The 22,747-nt window shown below is 43.3% G+C and overlaps 1 protein-coding gene across 1 annotated transcript in view; it reads right to left on the minus strand.

Moving 5' to 3' along the window:
* The window catches only part of LOC126236816 (ATP-sensitive inward rectifier potassium channel 12-like), a 157,346-nt gene that overhangs the window by 28,641 nt on the left and 105,958 nt on the right, over positions 1-22,747 (minus strand). The window contains exons 4-5 of the mRNA XM_049946413.1: positions 17,473-17,774; positions 12,520-12,736 (exon numbers count right to left, since the gene is read on the minus strand). Coding sequence (XP_049802370.1) covers positions 12,520-12,736; positions 17,473-17,774 — 519 coding nt within the window. The remainder of the gene's footprint in view (positions 1-12,519; positions 12,737-17,472; positions 17,775-22,747) is intronic.

The following is a 22,747-nucleotide window of genomic DNA, read 5'->3' on the forward strand; positions in this document are numbered from 1 at the left end:
CGCCGACGAAACGTTGAACCTAATGTTCCTGCCTTCTGAATCTGAATGGAACAGACAGGGCTGCGATATTTGTTAGTTACCTTCTAAAAAATGGTTCAAATGGCTCTGAGCACTATGGGACTCAACTGCCGAGGTCATTAGTCCCCTAGAACATAGAACTAGTTAAACCTAACTAACCTAAGGACATCACAAACATCCATGCCCGAGGCAGGATTCGAACCTGCGACCGTAGCGGTCTTGCGGTTCCAGACTGCAGCGCCTTTAACCGCACGGCCACTTCGGCCGGCTAGTTACCTTCTCGAGGCTACACTTGCACCACATTGCATAATGACGTGGAAAGAGTCGTTTACCAATTTATTAAAATAAATCCGTATTAAATAGGTTTTCAAGCTGACCATTTACAAATGGGGCCGCAGAAGTGATAAAAGAAGTGATACTTTTTCATTCATAACAATCTGATCCCTTGCTGTCATTAGTTGAATTTAAATATCTTTTTGTTTTATGACTATCAATAATGTACAATTTCGACTCTGTGCCATTTTCAAATGGACCTCGTATAAGCCACCAAGCGGACATACTTGGGCTACATTCTAAACGTACGTCTAGTCATACATTGATAAAATGGAGTGGGTTCGACGCTTTGTCGTGCAATAGCGATCTGGACTACGTACAGTGACAACTCACGACCAAACGGTCTGAGACGTACTGTGATGCTTTAAGGAAGAGAAGCTACGCCCGTTAGCCGCCGCAAACGACCTTTCCATACTTCTGACCTATTCTTTCTCAGGAACAGAAACAACTCTTGAGTTCTGCAACCGCTTCATTAATGCTATGAATGTGGCATGAATTTAGTTCCATATCGTTCAGATATTTATACGTCCTGATCTATGCTTCCTCAGACTTCCTGGAATTATTATTTCAGATACGGAAGGAACAGAGAGAGAGAGAGAGAGAAGAAAAAGAAGCAGCCATAAATTTTGATTAATACGGCTAACACTGTGGTATGACTTCCATTGAAGTGAGACTCTGGCCTAAGATATGGCTTTACGCTGCCTAGAGAATGAAGTCAAACCGTGTTATTTATCTACGAAAGATCACAAAAAGCAGATTTTACATTTCAAACAAACGCAGCGGCAGGAACGTGACGCGGGTGGGATTTGGGCAATGCACACTGAAGTGGCGCTGTGAGAGAGACACAGGATGGTCCTGCTTCGAATGGATCAGAATATGTTGTCTTCATCAGACGAAGATAGTGATGTACTGCAATGTTAAACAGCGAAGAACGTATTGGGTACATCAATTATGACTGAAAAAAGGGATAAAATATGGCATATTCGACGTGACGAAAGAGCTGAAAATGTATCCCGATCTTTCCAGAATTTGTGTGTTTCAAAAGTGTTTCTGTATAGTGTTAGACAAAGTGAAGGGCAGCATTTAGAGAAAAGCAATGAAAATGGAATGTTTTGATCATAATTATTTCTATTTTTAAATCATTTTCACTTGAACGTAGGTTAATCCTAAATATTGCAGATATTGTGAGAGATGATGAAAATACTAGAACATATTTTCACAATTGATCACCCGTATATATTTCACTGCTGTAGACCAGAAATTTCTCGTTACCTAGCATAGTGATAGAGATCTTGCCCTTATAAAGAGGAACAAAAGATCATTTCATCCAGACAACTGTATTCAAGTCATTGCCAACGGCAAGGACAACGCATCCTTGTCTGCAAGATGGAACCAGAGAATTTCAAGGCACTAGACCAGGTGTTGCACACAGGCTCATTCATAGTAACTGAGTATGTCTGGCTACACGTTTTATCTGACAACTTTACTACACTAAGTGGAAGAAAAAGTCATAATATCCAATAACCATGGAATCTTCAAAGCATCGCAAACAAGCCGAGGGGTATTAGGAAAAGAAATCTGCAGCTAGATAACATTTTAGTTTTCCCTATCTTTTATGATAAGCTCCTGCCTGTAGAAAAGTAAGAAAAGATCTTGAAAGAAACAACATCAAAGAATCAGAAATAGCAGAAAGAAACCGTTTTAAAAACAAAATACTAAATTTGGAAGACTTTCAAAGCAGAAGAAATAAAAAATCGAGAAGAACCTGGACAGAAGAAAGGAAGAGACTTCATGGGGAGAAAATGAGGGAATACTGGAACAATAGGAAACAACAACAAAGGAAGAAGAGGAACTGAAGTTGTTAAAGTGATCCTATGATTGTAAAAAGAAAGTATCCAGAACACAGTATATTTTACTTATATCAGCAGCAAAGTCCCACGCCATTTGTTCAACAATATGTGAAAAAAAAAAATGAAATGAGCGTATGGCATCGTTGGCCGGGAGGCCCCTATTCGGGGAAGTTCGGCCGCCAAGTGCAAGTCTTATGTCATCCGACGCCACATTGGGCGACTTGCGCGCCGGTGATGAGGATGACATGATGATGTAGTTGGCCTACAAACCTTGCCCATTTTTGTGTTTGTCTAATTTCAGTAGTCAGTTTTCCAAATTGGGTGCAGCAAGATAGTAAGACACTGATCAATAATACTTTTATAGAAAATGCTGAGACTGAAACAATTAACATGTACCCAGTTGCTAATGGACTATCTGATTGTGATGCACAGTTAATGGCATTCCTGAGACTGGGTCATACAAAACAATCAGACTTACTGACATCGAAGCAACCAAGATTTGTTACTGGTAGGTTTGAACATCACGGAGGTGCTTTGGGAAATGAAACGGGAAACCCTGGAGGGGAGGTGACATTTTTTTCGAGAAACACTACTGAGAAAATTTTAGAAGCTGACTTCCAAACAGTTCTACTACCACCAACATATATTGTGCGTAAGGACCATGAAGATAAGATACAAGAAATAAGGGCTCAAATGGAGGCAACAGAAAGTCTTTTTTTCCATCACTCTAATTGCGAGTGGAACAGAAAAGGAAATGACAAGTAGTGGTACAGGGTGCCCTCCGCCATGCACTATACGGTGGCTTCCGGAGTATCTATGTAGATGTAGATGTAGATGTAGATGAGGACAACACAACACCCAGTCCCTGAGCGGATAAAATCTTCAGCCCAGCCGGGAATCGAACCCGGGCCCACTTGCATGGGAGGCGAGAACGTTACCACCCAGCTAAGCAGGCGGACAACAAATTGAGAAGAAAAACTTTACTGAAAGTTTTGTGAATGGAACTGTTATTGCAGACAAGAAAAAATGATATATATAGGGTGTTACAAAAAGGTACGGCCAAACTTTTACGAAACATTCCTCACACACAAAGAAAGAAAATATGGTATGTGGACATGTGTCCGGAAACGCTTACTTTCCATGTTAGAGCTCTTTTTATTACTTCTCTTCAAATCACATTAATCATGGAATGGAAACACACAGCAACAGAACGTACCAGCGTGACTTCAAACACTTTGTTACAGGAAATGTTCAAAATGTCCTCCGTTAGCGAGGATACATGCATCCACCCTCCGTCGCATGGAATCCCTGATGCGCTGATGCAGCCCTGGAGAATGCCGTATTGTATCACAGCCGTCCACAATACGAGCACGAAGAGTCTCTACATCTGGTACCGGGGTTGCGTAGACAAGAGCTTTCAAATGCCCCCATAAAAGAAAGTCAAGTGGGTTGAGGTCAGGAGAGCGTGGAGGCCATGGAATTGGTCCGCCTCTACCAATCCATCGGTCACCGAATCTGTTGTTGAGAAGCGTACGAACACTTCGACTGAAATGTGCAGGACCTCCATCGTGCAAGAACTACATGATGTGTCGTACTTGTAAAGGCACATGTTCTAGCAGCACAGGTAGAGTATCCCGTATGAAATCATGATAACGTGCTCCATTGAGCGTAGGTGATGTTACGTACAGATGTGCTTGATGATAGTACTGTAGAGCAATGAGTCGCATGTCAACACAAGCAGCGAAGTCAACATTGCCTCGCTTCAATTGGGCCAACTGGCGGTGAATCGAGGAAGTACAGTACATACTGACGAAACTAAAATGAGCTCTAACATGGAAATTAAGCGTATCCAGATACATGTCCACATAACATCTTTTCTTTATTTGTGTGTGAGGAATGTTTCCTGAGCCGGCCGTGGTGGACAAGCGGTTAAAAGCGCTACAGTCTGGAACCGCGAGGCCGCTACGGTCGCAGGTTCGAATCCTGCCTCGGGCATGGATGTGTGTGATGTCCTTAGGTTAGTTAGGTTTAATTAGTTCTAAGTTCTAGGCGACTCATGACCGCAGAAGTTAAGTCGCATAGTGCTCAGAGCCATTTTAAGCCAATGTTTCCTGAAAGTTTGGCCGTACCTTTTTTTAACACCCTGTATACACTACATACCTAACTTTGCCGCTGGATCTGCGATTATCTACCTCTAGTTTTAAAATGAAAATAACTCTTGATGCAATGTTATCTTACAATGTGGTTGTAACTGACTACATAGGTCATACACAAAAGAGAAAAACGCGCCACAAATCCAAACCGTGTGTGGCCATAACGTCGAGTGTGTCACGTCGTGGCAGTATGTCAAAATATATCATTTATTCACTCGCAACTTGAAAGAGATATGTCATTCGCTATGTTATCTCAATTTTTTACGCAACAGTGTGGGACTTAAAACGCAACAAACGTAAACCGGCCCGTAACTACATTTTGCACTGCAAACTTTTCTAATTGTACGTGGTACTTACTTACTTTAGAAATATCGAAGCAACTGTAAGCAAAATACAAAACAGAGAAAGTTCATTGTTAAGCTGCGATTCGGATTATAATGTGTGAATGAATCAGTTTTTTTGTCGAATAGTTTCCTCAAAAGGTATGAGAAAGATTGCATAGGGGAGAAGAAGACGAATTGCGAAATATTGCTTTTAAACTTTTTTCCCGAAAATTAAAAATTTTACTGAGAAACTAGAGAGACGGATGTAGCGCTAAATCATCTTGCATTTTCACACTTCAAATTAATTAAAAAAGCAGCACGTTACTTGAATGTCTCTGCCACACCTGGCTGCAGTGCGCCACTCGTGACTACAATGAGATGTGGCGCGGACACGGAGTCTGCGTCTCCGCCACGCGGCCTCTGTCTGAACCGCTGCATTCTTTAACGTGGAGGTGGCTTAAAACAGAGCTACGTTCCTGCCACACGGCTGCGCCATGCCACTTCTGTGGGAATTGGGCCCTGAGACTCACGATATCTGTGACGCATAGGTGGGTTTCTTCTGGTTCTCTTCTGTGGGTGTATGCTACCGACGTGAGTGACGTTCAGGTGATCATGAAAGCATGTGCACTGCTGTTCCGGGATGAAGAAGTTTGTCAAACTCACACATTCATACCCCGTATGCTTATTTAGCTACTAACGCCTGAACATTGTACGTTGCTACTCAAGAAGTGCTCTGCCAATCTAAGGATTCAATTTGCAGTTTTAATAGCTTCTACAGGGAACAGAAATACTCGATGTCGAATAAAGAATTCTTCTGTACAACTACACATGCAGTACTGGTGTAAGTGTGCTTAAAGCGTCACTGTCATAAACTAATCCTGCAGATTTTACACTCGAGTTCTTACTGCGTCCACATGCCACCGTTATTACAAAAAACAGGGAATGAACAGCGAAAGCCACGTTTGAAATTTTTCTATGCTCAGGAGGAGTACGTCCTAGAATATAACGTTGTCTTAAATGTTTTCTGCTAATGTCAACTGATCAGGATAACATTTACTCGCATGTCTGGATGAACAGACATTACTGACAGGCATCGGAAATTAATTCGAAATAAATTCGCTTCACAAATAACTTGGCAACAGCTTTGTTAGGTACATACGTGCAACCTATTAGCGACACACGAAAATTTGTGCCGGGCCGAGACTCGAACGCACATTTCCTGCTTATCTCGAGCGGTCGCCTTAACTACTGCAGTTATCCGAGCACACCTCGTTATGGACCCACCCTTCTACTGTCTACATCCCTATCTATACCTAACACAGCTGACTCTAAGATATTCGCATTTAGCGAATCTATTTCGAATTAATTACGGACGGCTGACGATCGTTAATGTCTGTTCATCCATAAACTCAAGTAAATGTTACATGCCGTGGCGGACACAAGATGATAGTATCATGGGTCTCGATTCCTCATAGTCTCACCCTTACTGGTGCGGGAAGACAGAGTAATGCTGCGAACATTAAGCATGACTGTAGGAGACTATGGCATAGGGATGGAGACAGTGTGACGTATGGAAGTTTGGGTCGGCCCATGAGGCGTGTGAGGCGTATACGGATAACTGAAGTGGATAACGCGACCGTTCACGGTAAGTGGGAAGTCTGGGCTCGAGTCCCAGTCTGGCACACACTTACATGTCAGTAATAGATAGTACATCTATACACTACACAGCAGATGCCAAGTCATCCCCATTCAGTTAATTTGCTCGTATTTCAAATTGATCAGGATGAATTTGGGGACCTTCATAGACGCAATTAGGTGAGTTTTGTGTTAGTTATTCATTTCACCAATTTCGCATCACCTGAAAGGAATCAAGTAGAGAGAAACATGCTTCCTTGAAACACGCTTCTGCCTCTGCAGTTTTATTATGTAGCTACTGTTTATCCGCTATTAGTAGCTAAATATTTGCTAGATTACAATGGTATTTTGTAAAGAAAATGTTTTCTTACATTTGTAAATGCTGAGTGCTATGTATAGTAAATTTATTGGTTGTTGTGTAGCTTTACAAAGAACGCTACTACTTCCCATTAAGAACTTTTCAATCCTTGAATCTAGACAGGTTGTTCAAAGCAAGTGCCGAATACTATGGAGGTGCTAATACTCACCGAAACAACAAGAATAATTCCAGTAAACATGGGTCCAGAAATGCATATTTTCTGAGATAAGACCTGTAAACTTGGGTCCAGAAATGCATACTTTCTGCCATACACACTGTTACAGGAGGTGTTCAACGTGGCGTCCATTCATGACAATGCATCCCCGTGTTCTCCGACGTAAGAAAGAATTCCCGGTTATTGTTGTACATGCTAGCACGCATTGAAGACGAGGCCCCCTAGTATCCGCACATCTTTGATTGGCCTGACATAGGCCAAATAGTTCAAGTATCCCTATAACCAAAAGTCTAGGGGATTGAGGTCTGGGGAACGAGCAGGCCAAGGTCTGCCCGCAGCCCCCGACCAATCCAAAAGTCCTGAAAGGCCTGTGTCGGATGTTCGCGCACAATGTGACGAAAGTGAGCTGGTGCGCCATCATGCATGAGCCACATTTGTATTCGTTGCTGAAATGCCACAGCATCCTGCAAGTAGGCAATACATTAATGAGAAAGTTCAGATAATGAGGCCCAGTTAACCTTTGTGGTAGCGCTATGGCCCTATTAATCTATCGTCTAGCACACCTGCCCAAACGTTGATTGAGAATCGATGTTGATGTCCTCTTTCCTGAATTGCTTCGGGATTTACATCTGCCCATACATCCTGGTTATGGAAATTCACATCACCATCTCTTGTGAACCCTGCCTCATCGGTAAATAAAATCTTGGATGTGAACAGTGGATCTGCGGCACACTTCTGCAACAGCCATTGACAGAACCGCCGTCCGTCGTGATGAACCTGTGACCTTAGGGCCTGAACGCGCTGTGGATGACATAGGCACAGCAGTTGTTCATGAAGTATCCTCAAGATAAGAGAGTGAAGCACGCTTTCTGCTGCTGCGAATCGTCGCACACTGGTCCCAGATGTTTCTTCCAACAAACGTAGCAAACGCTCCTCTATGTCAGACGTGCGGACTGTGCAGGAGCATCCACTGTCAGTTTTCCGAGGTGCAAGGGTACCTGCGTCCCTCACAGGCTGGAAAAGCCTGCCGAACAGCTTATCAGATGGCACTCTGCGCTGTGGATATTTTTCAGCATAGTGGGCACGGGCTCACCATTGCAGAATATCATTCATAGCCTAAATTTCACTTGTCGGGTAGTAGCCTTCCATTGCTAAGAAGTGGTGTAAGAAAGAAAGTGTAGATGTATTAAACAATCTGTATGCACAAACAGTGCAATAAGAGTAAACAAGTAAGTGAATCCTTGGAAGAAGGTAATACACCATGTGACGTTCCCAGGACTGACAGCACTGTATACTAAGCCACACAAACACGGCAAAAACTAAGGTGGCCTACAACACGACCCGAACCACACAAGTGACTGCAGACCACCTAATGGTAGGTAGAGTACCGAGAGTAAGACCTCTTGATACAATGCCGACACATTTGACGACGCGCCAGTGCATCGACTGTGTTAATATCCGTAACCAAGCGTTGCGCAGCGCTTCCTATAGCCATGTCTTTATCTCACAAAGTATGCGTTTCCGGACCCATGTTCATTGGACTTATTTTTCTTGTTTAGATGAGCACTGCTACCTCTCAAAGAATTCGACACTTTTTAGTACCCTGTATATTCAGATAATTTGTAGAAAGAGCTGTCAATGACAACTGTTTTTATTTTTTTTAATTGGTGGGATTCCCAATTTCTTTCTTTATTAGTAATTTGTTGGATATCATCCCACTACTGTACGTAGCCCTATTCTGAACACTAGACAAGGAGTCAAGGTCTACATGAAAATTGTTTTTATGTCTTTTATTAGTAAACCACAGTTCAGTCGAAACCAACTTTTATTACCAGTAACGAAAACCATTACGGAGTAAATTTATTGGGAATTTAGTGGAAGTATTCCTTAAAAACGCTTAACACAATATTCTTATTGTTCGCATCTGCTGACACAAACACCTCATTTATTTTAGGTGAACGGCCCCGGAAGATTCTACAAGACAACTGGAAGCGAAAATATGCAAAATCAGCCAGCACTCTCGACTTTGGACCAACACATTGAGCGATAACACTCAAAACTGAGCATCATAACAGGATGAGTCAAAAAGGATTTTACAACTTTGGGATGACAAAGAAATTTATTGAGACACCTTACAGCGGTGGATGTGTCATTTTCTAGCAAACAACCTCAAGTTTGATTCACATAGTGGATCAGTACACCATTCCGCCACCAGGAGCACCAACATCGTGCACAGATAAAATGGCTACTTCCACTGGTGCCGAGCGTTCTCACTGTGTATTGTGTATATGGAATAATTGAAAATTTATTAATTCGACAGATCGATGCAGATGACCGAGATGGGATGGTTTACTACCAGCAAGACGGTGCACCACGTCATTTTTTCGTGGAAGTTTAAGGTTTCATGTAGAGCCGCTTCCCAGGTCGATAGATTGGCCGTGAAAGGCCAAACACATGGCCACCTCGCTCGCCAGACTTGGCACCACAGGGTTTCTTTCTCTGGGGTTTCATTAACAACATTGTGTTTGTTCCTCCCCTATAATCCTGTAAAACCGCATCTACGCTGCCGTTGCACAAGCTACATCCTCAAAACTGAGCATCATAACAGGATGAGTCAAAAAGGATTTTACAACTTTGGGATGACAAAGAAATCCTGCAACGAGTGTGGGAAGAAACTGATTACTGGTGGAATGTTTGCTACATCACAAATGGCAATCACATCGAACCGAAATTATGACACTTCTGTGAAACTTCTGTTTCTGTGTGAAACTTGAGAGTGTTTGTTACAAAGTGGCAAATCTATCGATTGTGTAAGTTATTTCAAAAAATTTCTATATCATTCCAAAGTTGTAAAGTCCTATTTGACTGACCCTGTATATTATTTCTCAATGGTGTTTTTAGTCGGTTCGCTTCATTTACCATATTACTTAATCAAAATTAATGATTGATACATCATATCCACGATTTTGTACACCACTAATGACGAAAATTACACAATTAGTTTAAACTTATTGCTTTTGTTGAAAATATTTTGAAAACACTGTGGCTTTTCACCATCATATGTACACTCGTATTCTGTTCTGCCAATATATCTGAGTTGAGGACAACATTTTAGGGCTTTCAGAAAATTTTCAAGGTCAGCTCACGTCATCTGAAGGCTAAAACTGCACACTATTGGGACTGGAGAATATTTTTAAATATTATAGTAAACCCTGCCAACAATTCAGCCTGCCGACAACTGTTGCGATCGTCGCTTAACACACAAAAGAAGCCTACAAAGTAGAAGAACAGTGTACGAATGACACGACAGCTTATGAGAAGCTAAACGAAGAACAGAACGCAATAGCTGAGGAAGTCCTACGTTCTGTAAGAAATACGATCCCAGTTGTTACTTCACTGACAGACTGGAAGGCCCTACTGAAACATACGTCTATAAAACTGTGTGTCACACTTTGCTGACAATCTCTGCCAGTTCAGGGGGACACGCATCACATTCTGTTTTCAAACTATCTGCACCCATCTTAAACACGTCGGTCTCACCGATTCGCACTCACACCATGGATGCGCGGCTTCTCTGTGACTCCGACCTCTTCGTTTGGGACGAAATGTCAGCGGTTCCCAAACGCGCTCCTAGCGCTATCAGTCGACTTTTCAGAGACATAATGAATGGTGTCCTCCCTTATGGAAGGAAAATAATTCTGTTTGATGGAGATTTCCGTCAAGTATTACTGGTCGTTAGACATTCCAAGAGAACGAGCCATTTTTGAAACTACAGTTAAACGATCATATTTACGGTCTCATTTTAAAAATCTTAAATTGACTCAAAATATGGGGACAAATTACGATCACGTTTTTCCTCTATAGCTGCTAAAATTGGGTCTCGGTGATGAGAAAAATCAAACAGATTACTTCAATGCAGCGATCAAAAATCCTAAACATTGTTTTGTATTTACGACAGTTTCTTACCACCGTATTCAATGCCACAGAAATCAGTGAACGAAATGTTTCGAAATTCAATCCAACGGCAATTCTATGTCCAACAACTGATGATTTTAATCACAACAATTAATTAATACATCATTTCCAATTTGTTATCTGGAGAGGCAGAGGTTTATCTCAGTTCTGATTCTGCACAGGTGAAGAAATAAAAGAAATTCAATTTTACCCCGTAGAAATCTTGAACTCTTTAAATCCGTCTAGTTCACCACCTTATGAACTGCTTTTAAAGAGATCTGATATTATTATTTTAATTAGAAATATTAACACTGGTCAGGGATTGATCAAATAATGTTGCAAGATTAGTGGCAACTTACATATGTGAGTACATCATCACCATTAAATTCATTGACTCCGATAAAACTGTGCTCATACCCCACAATACCGTCTCTTCCAAACATTAAGAAAGCAATCCCCAATAAAAGTAGCCTACGCTAAGATCATTAATAAAACCACAAAGTCAGACGCTTCAAAGGGCAGAATTGCATCTGCCTGAACCTGTTGTTTCGCGTCGACAGTAACACATGTGTTTTTGACGAGCTCGCAGATTCAATGATTTTTATGTTTGTGTTAAAGACACATACAGCCAAAAAGTAAAACACACATTATAACTGCTAAAATTGTTTTCAAAAAAATTTTGTAAAGTAAAGAATTTTTTTAATAAAATAAAGTTATTCTGATAAATAGAGTGTCTGCTTTTCATATGTTCCACAGTTTACTGGTTCAAATGGTTCAAATGGCTCTGAGCACTATGGGACTTAACATCTTAGGTCATCAGTCGCCTAGAACGTAGAACTACTTAAACCTAACTAACCTAAGGACATCACACACATCCATGCCCGAGGCAGGATTCGAACCTGCGACCGTACCAGTCCCACGGTTCCGGACTGCAGCGCCTAGAACCGCACGGCCACCGCGGCCGGCCACAGTTTACTCTGTTGTATATATAACGATATTGATTTTTTTTAATGAGACTAATGTTTGTTACTGCTATCCAAAACATAATGGCTTTTGTTAATAAATACTTGCATTTACGTACTTATTCATAACTAAATTACACGTCGGTGACTGATCAGGATACAGTGCGAATTATTCGCGCAGGTCAACTAATCTTGCTTAGTTCATCTACGTTTTGACTCCAATTTAACTTATCCAGATGGATCTGAAGGAATTTTACAAAGCGCGTTTCATTTAATTTATAGCCATTAAAGTCTACTTCTGGTGCTGCAAAACAAAGCGGCCCAGTCCATTTCACCTTTATCACTGGGCTTCCCCATTTTGTTTCGGCTTCTCTATCGTTGTGGTATGGTAAGTGGAAGAGTAGTGTGTGTAGAGATAAACCAGCAAATAAACAGAACATAATTACGTAACTTTATTTTTCGAGGAGATAATTAAAACTTCAGTCAACCCGCGTACAACACAGCAAAAGTTCTGACTTGCAAGACGTGTTACTTGAAAAACGAATAGTCTCGTGTACAGGACAAGGTTTAAGTGGTGTGACTGGACCTGCGGCCAGTGGAGGGCAGCTTACACCAGACTGCTGATCAGCGCTGTGAGGATATTCGGAAGAGAGGGCAGGAAATGACCTTTAGCCTGTTTCTTGCAGTACTTGTAACTTCTGAAAGTAGACTAATGTCAGGAGGGATTAATGCGCATGAGTTACACGCGCGATACGCACCTCCAGGTCGGAGGCAGCCATGTCAGCGGCAGACATGCGGTAGAGCGGCGAGCGGGCGTCGATGCGGTGCACGACGGTCTCCGGCCAGAGCAAGAAGAAGCGCCGGTGCCCCACCTCGTGTCGCAGCTCCGTGTGATACGGCAGAAGATGCTCGCCCTCGGGCGTCTTCCTCTCGCCCACCAGCAGAATGTTCATCTTCGCTTCGATGATGTGAGACCTGCGTAGCCGAAAGCGCACCTTAAGACATCCTGTATACGATCCATTACTGTGTCACAAAAATCTTCCTAAGCGAGGTTGAGGGCTGGAAAAGTACAGTATGTAGCACTATACTAAAGACTGAAATTGCTCCTCCCATCACCATCAAATAACGGAAGCTACTACTTACTTTTGCTCTTGTTGTCAGTAGGTGCCACTGAATCCTACGTGTTTCATAGCCAATATCTTTCGATAAGAATTTGTTTATTATACAAGAAGTCTCAGTGCACAGACCACCACAAGGCATAACGAAGAATTTATACCAACATAGGCGATATAATTTTCAATGTCAACACAATTCATAAACAGCTGTACACTTAAAGATATTTTATTTTATTTTTATTCTTTCAGAATAAAATAAAATATCTTAAAGTATACGGCTGTTGGTGAATATTATTGACATTGAAAATTACTTACCAGCCGATGTCCCCTGGCGATAATGGACCAACACAGAAGGCGATATAATATCATGATTCACAGCCAAGAGCTGCCGAAAAAATTTCTGTTTTACAGAAGCAGTTTCGATCCACAGACCATCATCAGGAATGATTACATCTCCTTTGTTGGTGTAAATTGTTTGTTGTGCCTTGCGATGGTCTGTGGACCGAAACTGCTTGTATAATCAACTAATTATTATCAGCAGATATTGGCGATATCATTATTATTAGGTCCCATCCAGCTCTCACTTTTTTCTCATTTATTTCTCTATCTTCAGCCCAAATTTTCCGCTCCAGTTTTGTTCCCATACTGCACTTCTTTGTAGGTATGTGTTGTTGCTTGAGGTCTACTTGCCTTTCGGATGTTTGCAGCGACGTTGGATAATTTTTCTGTTCTTTCTTGGTTTTAGTCTGTAGACATATTACCTTCTTTTTGGGCTAAGAAACTTTTTCAAATTTAAGGTTCGCTTTTCGGGGTATTTGACATGTGGCTTTTATGTCAAGTGAGAGCTCCTCTGGCTTTCTGGTGTGATATTTGTGTAGTAGTGACATTTCTTGTTTTAGATGTCGTGAGTTCTTCTGTAGGCCACTTGAACTTCTGTAGGCAAATTTTCTGTGACGTTCCCTTCTCCTGTAGGAGATTCCAGGTTCTTAAATTACGCGATTCCTTCGATTCGACAGAGTTTTGTGGACAGTTTTTGGCTGTCAAGGTGTGAGCCCATGAACTGAGTTTTTGGTATGATTCTTATCATTATTATTCCTCTTAGTATCTAGTGTATCGCAACTCCAAAGAACTTTTATTCGTAGTTGTGACAGTAAGTTAACCTTACCATAGACAGATAAACTATTTGCGCAACAGCTGGCGCCCTCGATCAAGCGGTCAGCACCCGACTGCAAGCACCCTCGCAAGCCTTCGCAAGCAGCCCTTTATAGTGTGGTTGTTTGCGAGCACCGTGTCACAGTGACACAGACCCTCTGTGACTGGCACAGTTGTTCAGTCTCTGTACGGTTCGGTACTGGTATGTTACCACAACTTTTGTTGTTCAGTGCACTTTTCAACTACTTAGCAAAGCTACTTAAGGAAAAAGACATTAAAGTGTATTCGAATATCGTTCTACTAGTGCTGATGTACACTATGCGATCAAAAGTATCCGGACACCCCACAAAAACATTGTGATGCCACCTGCTGCTAGGTACTCCATATCAGCGACCTCAGTAGTCATTAGACATCGTGAGAGAGCAGAATGGGGCGCTCCGCAGAACTCACGGACTTCGAACGTGCTCAGGTGATGGGTGTCACTTGTTTCATACATCTGTAGCGAGATTTCCACACTCCTAAACACCATTAGGTCCACTGTTTCTGATGTGATAGTCATGTGGAAACGTGAAGGGACATATACAGCACAATAGCGTACACAGGTCGACCTCGCCTGTTAACTGACAGAGACCGCCGGCAGTTGAAGAGGATCGTAATGTGTAATAGGCAGACATCTATCCAGACCATCTCACAGGAATTACAAACTGCATCAGGATCCACTGTAGGTACTATGGCAGTTAGAAGGGTGAGAAAACTTCGATTCATGATCGAGTGGCTGCTGATAAGCCACACATCACGCCGGTAAATGCCAAACGACGCCTCGCTAGATGTGAGAAGCGTAAACATTGGACGATTAAAGAATGGAAAAACGTTGTGTGGAATGACGAATCACGGTACATAATGTGGCGATACGATGGCAGGATGTGGGTGTGGCGAATGCTCGGCGAACGTCATCTCCCAGCGCGCGTAGTGCCAACAGGAAGATTCGGTGTTATGGTGTGATCGTGTTTTCCATGGAGGGGGCTTGCACCCCTTGTTGTTTTGTGTGGCATTATCACAGCACAGGACTACATTGACGTTTTAAGCACCTTTTTGGTACCCGTTGTTGAAGAGCAATTCGGGAATGGCGATTGCATCTTTCAATACGATCGAGCACCTGTTCATGATGCACGGTCTGTGACGGAGTGGTTAAACGATAATAACATCCCTGTAATGGACTGGCCTGCACAGAGTCCTGACCTGAATCCTATAGACCACTTTTGGGGTGTGCCAGGCCTCACCGACCGACATCGATACCTCTCGTCAGTACAGCGCTCCGTGAAGAATGGGCGGCCATTCCCCAACAAAACCTTCCAGCTCCTGATTAAATATATGCCTGCGAGAGTGGAAGCTGTCATCAAAGCTAAGGGTGGGCCAACACCATACTGAATTCCAGCATTACCGATGGAGGGCGCCATGAACTTGTAAGCCATTTTCAGCCAGTTATCCAGATACTTTAGATCACATAGTGAATGAATTTAACAAAAGTAATGTGGCTCGTTTATCGTGGATATTTGGTACTATGCACAAGAGGTCGAGAATAAGCAAATAATCCGCTCCGTGAGTTCACGTTTAGGTACATCAATTCTCCGCCAGAATATTGCGAAAAACAATCTGAAAGGAAATGTATTAAAAAATTGTCGAAGGTGAGGAATGTAGCAAACTGCGTGTCTAGCAACTCTACATGCTGATAAATTTGCATGTATGTGGGTAAAATAATTCCACTCGGCTGGAATTTGCACGCATGTGTAAAAGCGAAAATACTGCAGTATAAGCCTCTCACCATGTAAAGAAAATGAAAGACCAAGTCGCAATTTTTCCTTATTAACATGTTACCAGTTGTGGCGTACTGGCCATCATCATACCGATTCTTAAAAGGCCCAAGTTTCCATAAGCGAAATTAGAATATAAAAGCCATGGTAGCATTACAAAATTTTCAGAGACCTATGTGGGTAACAATGAAAGAATCATAATCCCAGACACCAGAATATCGCAGTCACCGAGCAGGATATTAGTAACTAAGAGTTACATGTAACATCACCCTAGTGACCTCTTGCAAATAAACATGGCAAGGAACTGCTGACCACAGTTAAAAAAAAAAAAAACGTACAGAGCGCATATGAACTAAAAGAAAATGTGTATCTGTTCTGCAACGCAGAGTGTTGACTGGACTGCTCTGTAGTATGAATGAATGAATTTTTCCTAATGGTAGTCGGGTTCTTTTTCCTTCTCCTTCTCCTGGTCTTTGTCCCGTAACCACGGACTCGGCATGTTAAGTTTTGGATTTGAGGATCTTAGTGATAGAGGGCGGCGTGATACCCTTCCTGTCGGTAGCTGTTTCCCCCCTCCCCGTCCCACGGAGTATGCGAATGTTTTCTAGGTGTTTGAGCCGGCACATGTGTTCTAGCCCGGTACTCAGGTAGTCGGACGTAGGAAACCGCCCAAACCACTTCCAGGCTGGTCGGTACACCTATTCACGTCATTAATCCGCCGGTCGGATCCGATCCGGAGCCGGCGCATTTCCCCGAATCCCGGAAGAAGTGCGTTAATGCCTGCGGCTATCTGGCTGTGTTAAAGGGTCCGTATAGGATGCAAGCAATACCAAAATAAACGCTAAAACGGAACACTACTAATCGCGCAGTCTAAGCTCACGCTCGGTGCGGTGGCGGATGGGAGCGATCGTATAAGTTGGAACCCTCTACGATTTCTCGCAACCGGCTATTATGGCCGAGCGGTTCTAGGCGCTTCAGTCCGGAACCGCGCGACCGCTACGGTCGCAGGTTCGAATCCTGCCTCGGGCATGGATGTGTGTGATGTCCTTAGGTTAGTTAGGTTTAACTAGTTCTAAGTTCTAGGGGACTAATGACCTCAGAAGTTGAGTCCCATAGTGCTCAGAGCCATTTGAAACCATTTCTCCCAACAGCCACCGCGCCAAGCGTCAGCCTGATTGCCCCCATCAGCCACTGCGTGTAGTATTTGCCTGGACTGCGCGGATAATACGTGGGAAGGACCTGCTCGTATAACATAATTCGTAGCCTGCTAGCTTCCGAGACAGGCAGGTGGCGGGTTATCGAGCGTGGGCTGGCACACCGACCATCCTCCGTGTCCTTTTTAGGCGATTTCCTTCGCTCGCGTAGACAAAGGCCTGGCCCCAAGTTCCGCCTCGGAGAATATGTCACGAAACAGTTAAAATACTTAACGCACTGTATAACATTTACACGAATCACGGGCAGATGGCGCACACGGATTCCTTCCCTTAGGTGGCCTTGACGACTGTGGCGTCAGGGAGAGTACCCGGCCACAAAGTTAAACAATAAAATAAAATTTGTCAAATCATGAAAAATTAATAGACAGGGACACGATTAATGGGATATGTGGGAAGATTGCGACATTGGCTCTGGATACCTGGTGCGCATGTCAGCGACGCGGAACATGAGGCAGAGGACGCCGTCCCGGCGGCAGACGACGGCGTGCCTGCTGAAGGCGATGGTGCGCGTGCGCTGCTTGGGGCGCACCACCTTGGCGAACATCATGCCCAGCACGGCCGTCTGGATGGTCACGCCCACGATGCCCTGCGCGCACATGAGGAAGATCGCCTCGGGGCACTCCTCCGTCGGCATGCGCGCCCCGAAGCCCGTCGTGTGCTGGTTCTCCATGCTGAACATGAAGCACGACGTGAAGTTGTAGATCTGCGTCACGCACGGCACCTGCAATGCACGTTTATCGTAGACTTTCCTTGCACATCAGTATTCAGACCACAACGATAAAAACCATTTTAGTCTTGGAGGGATGAAAACAAACAGTAATGAGTATTTCGAGTACACAGATATTAATGAATGTGCTTTTGTATGCTTTTAATAACTCATTAACAACAATGGCGACAGAGATGGGGAGCTATATTACTTATATTTTATGGAAAAACAATAAAATGTCTCGCCCACATCGAGAGCACTGGAGGAATTTTGGTCCGCGCGGTCCTGGGCGCCTTGTCACGGTCCGTGTGGCTCCCCGCGTTGGAGGTTCGAGTCCTCCTTCGGGCATGGGTGTGTGTGTTGTCCATAGCGTAGGTTACTTTAAGTAAGATTAAGTAGTGTGTAGGCTTAGGGGCGGATGACCTCAGCAGTTTGGTCCCATATGACCTTACCACAAATTTCCAAATATTTGGTTAATTGGACAAGGAGAGGGCGGTAGGTGTATCCGCATACAGTATTGTTGAATGTGTAATTGCATAGGAAAATTATGCGAAACTGCATTCAAGATGAAAATTTGGATCAGAAAACGAATACCGTTGTTTAATTTCGGTTTCACATTATTTGCGAGCTGGTTAAACACCATTACCTCAATCGTTTCCCCCCTTCCCCTCCCCTACTCAATTCGCGAAATATGTGTGGGATGAGCAGTACTTTCTCTGACTTTCCTGTAAGTGTCATTTCGCGATATGTTTGTGGAAGAAAGTAATACCTTGCTTGACTCTTCTTGGGAAATCTGCTCTCGGAATTTTAACAACACGAGGTCTCTCTTGTAATGCTTCAAACAAGAGGTCGATGAGAATCTCCGTAACACTGCACGAATCTGTAACGAAAAGTGCCTCTCTTCTTTTAATCTTCTCGTTCTCTTTAAGAAAACGTGCTGAAAAGAAATTTCTCCAATTTTTTATGTGAAAACTCTTAAAGCGTTTTGAGCAATCAATCTTAATTGACATTCTACACCTTTATTCTTCATGTCTACATAATGATTTCTCAACATAGTCACCCTGGCAACGAACACATTTCTCCCAGCGAGAACCAGTTTGTTGGTACCGTCACCGTAGAACGTTTGACTTCGTTGACGGAGCCACAACCTCACCTCTGCTTGCACAGCTTGGTCGCTATCAAACGAAGTCCCCAAAGGTATTCTTTAAGTTTCGGAAAGAGATGTCAGTCGAATGGGGCCAAGTTGGGACTGTATGAAGGATTATCAACGGCAGTGAACGCAAGGCGCTGTACTGTTGCAGACTTCGCAGCGCTCATGTCTGGTCTGACACTGTCATGCTCAAGGACAGGGTACTCCCTATGTGGACGAAACTCATTACAACCCGCTGTTTCTCTCGCACCGACACAATTACGTTACACATCGTCATGTTACTCGCCACAATTCGAAAACCTCTATCGGCAGGGGCTGCAAATTTGTAGACAAGAAAAATTCAGATGTAAAATGTTAATAACGTTTTTTTATTTAAAAATCTTTAAGAGTAGTCACATAAAAATTTGTAGCCATCAGTTTTCAGCACAACCTTGTATTACTCCTGCCTCGTCTGGGCCGCAGGCTGAGGATTAATACACAATAGCTGGTTGAACGAATGCTAGGTAAAAAAATTCTTTTGGCGATAAATCACATTTCTCTAAGATCCTCTCAATAATCTTATTCTGGCATTGGCATCCTTCTGAATTTGCTTACAGTAATCATCTCTTGGTCTCCCTCTACGATTTCTACCCCCCTCCCACGCTTCCCTCCAGTACTAAATTGGTGATCCGTTGATGTCTCAGAATGTGTCCTACGAACCGATCCCTTCTTCTAGTCACGTTGTTCCACAGATTTCTCTTCTCTCTAATTCTGTTCAGTAGTTACATAATCTACCCATCTAATCTTCGGCATTCTTCTGTAGCACAAAATTTCAGAAACTTCTATTTTCTTCTTGTCTAAACTGTTTATCGTCCATATTTCACTTTCATATATGGCTACACCCCATACAAATACAGGCTGTCCCACTCAAACCACCCTGATTTCAAGGACCCAGGAGAGGAAAACCACAGTAGATACGCCAATGAAAAATGCACCACATTGTGGAGCATCTCAAAGAATTTTTATTCCCGCGTCAGAAGTGCCAAGTATCGTCGCTATAGTGCAGCATGGTCGCATCAAGTGAAAATGGCGACTCCACAGCAGCGTGCACAAGCAGTAGTGTGGTTTTCAGAAATAAAATCGCCGATTATTGTGCAAAGGAATTATCGTCGTGTGTATGAATGTGATCCACCTGATGTGAAAACAATTGAGGAACGGTACAGGAAGTTTCTGGCAACAGGTAGTGTTCTGAAACATTCTGGCGGTGCAAGTTACGGAGTTTCAGAAGAGACAGTGGAGGACATCAGACAAACGTTTCTCAGAAGCCCACGTAAGTAAATTCGTCAAGCATCTAGGCAACTTGATGTACCTTGATCAACATTGTATCGCGTAGATACCCACCGTCTTCGTATGTGTGCTTACAAAGCGCAAATTCTGCAGCATCTGGCGCCGAACAACAAATCACGCCGACAGCGATTTGCTGCGGATATGCTGCAGCTCATTGATATGGATGCCAGCTCCCTGAAAAAATGTTTATTCTCAGATGAGGCAACCTTCTATCTATCAGGAAGGGTCAATAGGCATATTTTTCGGATTTGAGGTTCGGAAAATCCGCACATTATCATTGAACTTGTTCGTCTGGTGGGGGTAATGCACCACAGGGTTGTTGGACCATTCTTCTTTATGGAACAAGCAGTGAACCAGACATCATTTTTCAACAAGATGGAGCTCTGCCGCATTGGTCAACGGCTGTTCGCAAGTTCCTGGATGGGCAATTTCCCAATCGTTGGATCGGACGAGGAGAACCCACTGCCTGGCTCCACGTTCATCCGATATTACGCCGCTGGAATTCTTCATGTGAGGATTCGGGAAGGGCCGCGTGTATGCGACCAAAGTGGACGACATTCCTATGTTGCGACATGGTATCACTAATGCGATTGCAACAATAACAGAGGAAATGTTACAAAGAACTTGGCAAGAAATTGAATATAGACTCGATATTCTTCGTGCTACAAATGGTCCACATGTAGAGGTGTATTGATGATAAATAAATAAATTCTTTGAGATGCTCTACAATGTGGTGCATTTTTCATTGTCGTATCTACTGTGGTTTTTTTTCTTGGGTCTTTGAAATCAGGGAGGTTTCAGTGGGACACCCTGTACTTTCAAAAAGGACTTCCTGACACTTAAACCTATACTCAATGTCAAGAAACTTTTCATCACAAACGCTTTTCTTGCCGTTGCTAGTCTACATTTTATATCCTCCCTACTTCGACCATCATCAGTTATTTTGCTTCCCAAATAGCAAATCTCATCTACTACTTTAAGTGTCTCATTATTCCTAGGTATTTCAAGATGGTTACTGTTTCCAATGATTTATCGTCAATCGCGTAATTGAACAGCAATCGATCTCTTCGCTTATTTGCGAGGAATACTTTTACTTACTCCTGTTCAGGCTCAACTCTCTTTGGGCATTCTTGTTGTTGCTTTTATCTCTGATAATTTCGCCCCATTAAGAACGACGTTTTGGGTTTACTGTTAAAAAGGCTTGAATCCAGTCAGAAAGCTGTTCCAACTTTCCTTTAACTCGTTTCTCTCTTTACTAAGCGTCATTTTGGAATTGTGTCGAATGAGATGCTGAAGTCAAGTAAAACAGAGTCAACCTCGGCACCGTTATTTACGGCCATCTGGATCTCATAGACGAACAGTACGTGGTAAGCTTCACAAGATCTGTGTTTATGGAATACATATTGATTCCCACAGAGGAGATTTTAATTCTTCAGATAAGTCTTAATATGCGCACATACAATGTTTTCCATTATTCCATAACAGACTAGTCTATGATATATGCATATAACAATGTGCACTTGCCTGGTGAACTTTCTAAGAAAATGAATGACCTACTTATATGTCTTTTCCCAATCTCCTGGGTCGCCTTATTGTACCAACAACTTATCATAAATTGCTGCTAGATGGGGAGGAAGTCATTTCACATGATCTCTGTAGAATAGCATGCCATATCCCCTACGCTTCTCCTAAGAAAGCTGTTGCACAGCAAACAGCCTTGGCGGACGGTTGCCATGCTAGTTGTGGCTACCGCCAGGAATCACAACAATGGCTGGCATACAAAAAAATGGTTCAAATGGCTCTGAGCACTATGGGACTTAACTGCCGAGGTCATCAGTCCCCTGGAACTTAGAACTACTTAAACCTAACTAACCTAAGGACATCACACACATCCATGCCCGATGCAGGATTCGAACCTGCGACCGTAGCGGTCGCGCGGTTCCAGACAGTAGCGCCTAGAACCGCTCGGCCACTCCGGCCGGCCGTTGGCATACATTGAATGTCAATAAATTCAACGTTCGATGTACACACAATGACTGGACAAAGCGTTTACAAGCTACCCTGCAGATGGCTCCGCGAGAACATGCGTTGGCAGCATCACTGGTAGTGGAGGTATATTTTCCGAACTTACGCTGCTCATGTGTCCTCCAAGTGCGAGGCAAGTGTCCAGCTATCGGGCCTGTACTTAAGTGAACACCCAGCGCCAGACGATCAGTTCTGTTCGCTTAGCCACTCCAGGATCTGTTTTTTGCAGTGTCCAGTGAAGCTCCAGCCGCAGCACTGGTCCCGGGTGATCGACCAGGGGCACCACTACGAGCAGCTAAGCAGTCGCCACAGACGCTTGCGGTCTCTGCAGACCACGGCCTCACTGCGTTCTGTGATTCAGAGACACTATACGGCCGGTCGACTTCGGAATCTGTGCAGACTTCACGTAGTTGCCGTCAATGACTGATGTGCCACAGGACTTTGGAAAATCAAGTGTTTGTTCATCCTAACTAGTGAACCTGTTATC

The sequence above is a fragment of the Schistocerca nitens genome, chromosome 1 (assembly GCF_023898315.1).
Source record: "Schistocerca nitens isolate TAMUIC-IGC-003100 chromosome 1, iqSchNite1.1, whole genome shotgun sequence".
Taxonomy (NCBI): Eukaryota; Metazoa; Arthropoda; class Insecta; order Orthoptera; family Acrididae; genus Schistocerca; species Schistocerca nitens.